The sequence below is a fragment of the Gymnoscopelus microlampas genome (assembly GCF_963454915.1).
Source record: "Gymnoscopelus microlampas genome assembly, chromosome: 21".
Lineage (NCBI taxonomy): Eukaryota > Metazoa > Chordata > Actinopteri > Myctophiformes > Myctophidae > Gymnoscopelus > Gymnoscopelus microlampas.
The window spans coordinates 8,234,622-8,238,518 of NC_139958.1; the positions used below are offsets into that span (position 1 = coordinate 8,234,622).

Below are 3,897 nucleotides of genomic sequence, written 5' to 3' on the forward strand. Positions count from 1 at the left end.
GTGAGTAGCGTATATACTTCTAAGCACTGTATATATAAGTGTAGCTACACACGGCATCGTGCTCTCATGCTCTGCGTGTCTGATGCGAGGTAACACTTGACTCTACCACACTAATGGCTCTGGGCTAATCTACAGATAACTCACGCAAACTGTGGTGTGTGTGTGTGTGTGTGTGTGTGTGTGTGTGTGTGTGTGTGTGTGTGTGTGTGTGTGTGTGTGTGTGTGTGTGTGTGTGTGTGTGTGTGTGTGTGTGTGTGTGTGTGTGTGTGTGCGCGTGCGTGCGTGCGTGCCTGTGTGCATACATGCCTGCGTGCGTGTGTGTATAGAGCTATAAAATAAGAAGAAGAAAAATAAAAGTAAAAATGCACATATAGATCTATAACATGAGTTAAATACAAGCTCCCTCCAAGGCCTGCCCACTGCACCTACTATAATTGCTTACTCTTATACTTATAACTCAATCATAGCCTATTATATATTAAATCGTAATTGTGTGTGTGTGTGTGTGTGTGTGTGTGTGTGTGTGTGTGTGTGTGTGTGTGTGTGTGTGTGTGTGTGTGTGTGTGTGTGTGTGTGTGTGTGTGTGTGTGTGTGTGTGTGTGTGTGTGTGTGTGTGTGTGTGTGTGTGTGTGTATATATATATATATATATAATTGCTCCCACACACACATGTCCAATTACGAATTAATATATATTGTAGTCAAATCATATGTAAGGGTTCAAGTAACAGGCTTTGTTCCCATAAGGCCCTTTCTAATCTTCCATAACCTATTTTTGTGTCTCTCCCCCCTCCAAAAAAAACTAAAAAAGGGAGGTTTTAGATTAGCCATATGTGCACTGTACCCAGGATGCCCACTAAAAAGGATAGGGCCACACCAACATTCTGAAAACCACTCATTTTAATTTTCAAAGAGCTTTTTTTCTGTCATTTTTTTCTCTTTTCATTTTTGCACGGTCGGTCGGCAGTGGTGTAAAGTAAAGTAAAGTATATTTATTCAAGTATACTGTACTGTACGTATTTTTACTTAACTGGAGTATTTCCAATTCTGTACTTTTACTTCTACTCCACTATACATCTCAGAGGCAAATATTGTACTTTTACTCCACTACTATACTTGTAGATGTTTATTTTTATTACAAAACATACATTAACCACCTCAGCCCTATATGCATTTTGGTCATTAGAAAATAGCCGATCTACAAGCTCACAGTGAGCATTGTGATCTATTTTCAAAAGATCATACATTTTATAGATTTCAAAACTTGTGAAATGGGACATTCTGCATAATGAGTATACTTTCTACTTTTGGTACTTTAAGTACATTTTGATGCCAATACTTTTGTACTTTTACTTGAATTCCGGATTTACTAACATAGTAGGCCTATTGATACTTTTACTTAAGTAAGAAATGTGAATACTTTTCCCATCACTGTTCGTCGGTCGGTCGATGACGTCCCTCCCTCCATGTGATCTGGCCGGCGGTATAAAGCCAGACAGAAGATCCGCCCTTCGAATTGACTCAGGTCTGAAGAAGAGAGACTCGGTCCCTTTTCACGTTTCCCTGCACAAATATATATATAGACCTATCTCTCACATCACCGCAGCAGCGACATTCGGAGGATCTTGTGCGTTTTGTCGGCGAAAAAATAACAAAAAAACAAACCCGAACCATGTGGAAAGTGAAGAGGATATAGGAGAATTATTATCTTCTACTAGCCTACCACGTGCTATAGTCTCTCATCCATCTCTCTCTCCCATGAGTTTGTAAAAAACAAACAAAAAGGAGGGTAGGATAGCTCGGTGAAAGCATCTCTTCCCCCAACGGCCGGGGAGGACCGTTGGGGTCTGGTGGTGCATGGTGAGGAGGTGAGCCCACCATGACTCTGAGCTCAGAGATGTCCGATGCCTCCATCCTGTCGGAGGAGACCGACATAGACGTGGTCGGCGAGGGAGAGGAGGAGGAGGAGGATGGAGACGGAGACGCCGGCCATCAGACGCGCTCCTACGGGGACGACGGCATGCTGCTGGCCGGCTCTCTGGACACCACCACCACCGGCTCGTCCTCGTCATCCCGGGACTCCTACAGCAAGGCGGCCGGCACAGGAGGCGGCAAGAACACCCTGGTCAAGCCCCCGTACTCCTACATCGCCCTGATCACCATGTCCATCCTGCAGAGCCCCAAGAAGCGCCTCACGCTCAGCGAGATCTGCGACTTCATCAGCGGCCGCTTCCCTTACTACCGCGAGAAGTTCCCGGCCTGGCAGAACTCCATTCGGCACAACCTGTCCCTCAACGACTGTTTCGTGAAGATCCCGCGGGAGCCGGGCAACCCGGGCAAGGGCAACTACTGGACGCTGGACCCCGAGTCCGCCGACATGTTCGACAACGGCAGCTTCCTGCGGCGGAGGAAGCGCTTCAAGCGGCAGCACCAGCAGGACCTGATGATGCAGCTGCAACGGGAGGCTCACCATCACGGCCACGGTGGCGGGTTCATCCCCGCGGCCGCGGCGGCGGCGTACGGCTATGGCCCCGCGGGGCCCTATGGATGTGGCTACGGCATCCAGCTCCACGGGTCCTACCACCACACGCTGTTTGCCTTCCAGCAGCAGCAGCAACAGCAACAACATTCCAGACACCAGCACCAGCAGCACCACCACACGGGAGGAACGGTTCCTAACCGTGGGCATCAAAGATGGAGCGGGGATAACGGTTCCGGAGGAACCGTTATCCCCGCTCCATCTTTGATGCCCACCAGCACCACCACCACGGACTTGGCAAGGACTAGGTTTTACCCCCCGCTTCCATCTTCCATCCAGACGGCCCCGAGCAAGTCCGGCTCGCCCGTCCAGCGCTCTCCCTTCTCCATAGAGAGCATCATCGGTGGGTCGCTGAGCCCCACCGCCACCACCACCACCACACACCGGACTGTGTTAGGAGGACCCCCGTCATCCCTGACTCTGGCCACCGCGTCGGCTAATAGCATCCACTCCCCTGGACCCCCATCCCAGCAGCCCCCGAATAGCAGCATCCACCCCGGACCAGGAGCTGTCTTACACACGGCGGTTGAAAACTTTCCCAACAGACTTGTTGTCAACGGCTGTTAATTTCTTTAAAAACAAAACAAAAAACTACAAGTTTTTGCCCAAGAGACAAAAACTAAAAACCATCCCTCTCTTTGAAGGTAGGATTATTTTTGTATGTTTTTTTTATTTGATAGCACGTATGCAGCAAGAATGATGGACTTTAAAAAGAAAAGAAACCATATTCGTGCCTATATTCAATGCTGTAAAAAAAGAAAAGAAAAGAAGAAAAAAAAAAGATATTTATGTTGAGTTTTGAGTGAATCAAAATGTTTAACCATTTCAATTCAGTCACTGTTTTATTATGGCGTCTCAGGTTAAGGGTTTTAATGAAGAGGTTTAAAATGATCACATGGTTTTAAAATAGGCCTAATGTATTTGTGTCAAACACCTCAATGTTCTTTTTTTTAAATTGGCAAATCAAAACTTTTTTTTTATTGTTTTGATTTGTAAAAAAACACAGAAGAAAGTCATACGTTTATATGCAGTGTGTGTTTATTTCAGTAATAAAGCATTGTACAGTTTTTGGGGGGCAAGTATTGTGTAACTGAAGTGTGATATTTTTACACAGTCTGTTTTTTCAATAAGAATAAATATCGTTTTTTCAAAAAGATAATTTGTTTGGAAATAACCTTATTAACTATAATAATCGAAGCAACGCCATGCATATAGCCATCATTGAAATTAGGCTATGCACCATGATGCTAAATATAGCCTATTTAATAAAAAAACATCTTTATGTCATAACTTTTTGAGCTGCAGATTATTTATTTATAGATTAACACTTGACTTGACAACTTTAAAGAAGAAACGGTC

At 45.2% G+C, this 3,897-nt stretch overlaps 1 protein-coding gene across 1 annotated transcript; it reads left to right on the plus strand.

Annotated features, from left to right (window-relative positions):
* Window positions 1-1,547: 1,547 nt before the first annotated feature.
* foxd1 (forkhead box D1) lies at window positions 1,548-3,697 on the plus strand. The gene has a single exon (XM_084046308.1). It carries the CDS (start codon window positions 1,879-1,881, stop codon window positions 3,103-3,105), a length of 1,227 nt encoding a protein of 408 aa, XP_083902434.1. The 5' UTR covers window positions 1,548-1,878; the 3' UTR covers window positions 3,106-3,697.
* The last annotated feature ends 200 nt before the right edge of the window (window positions 3,698-3,897 follow it).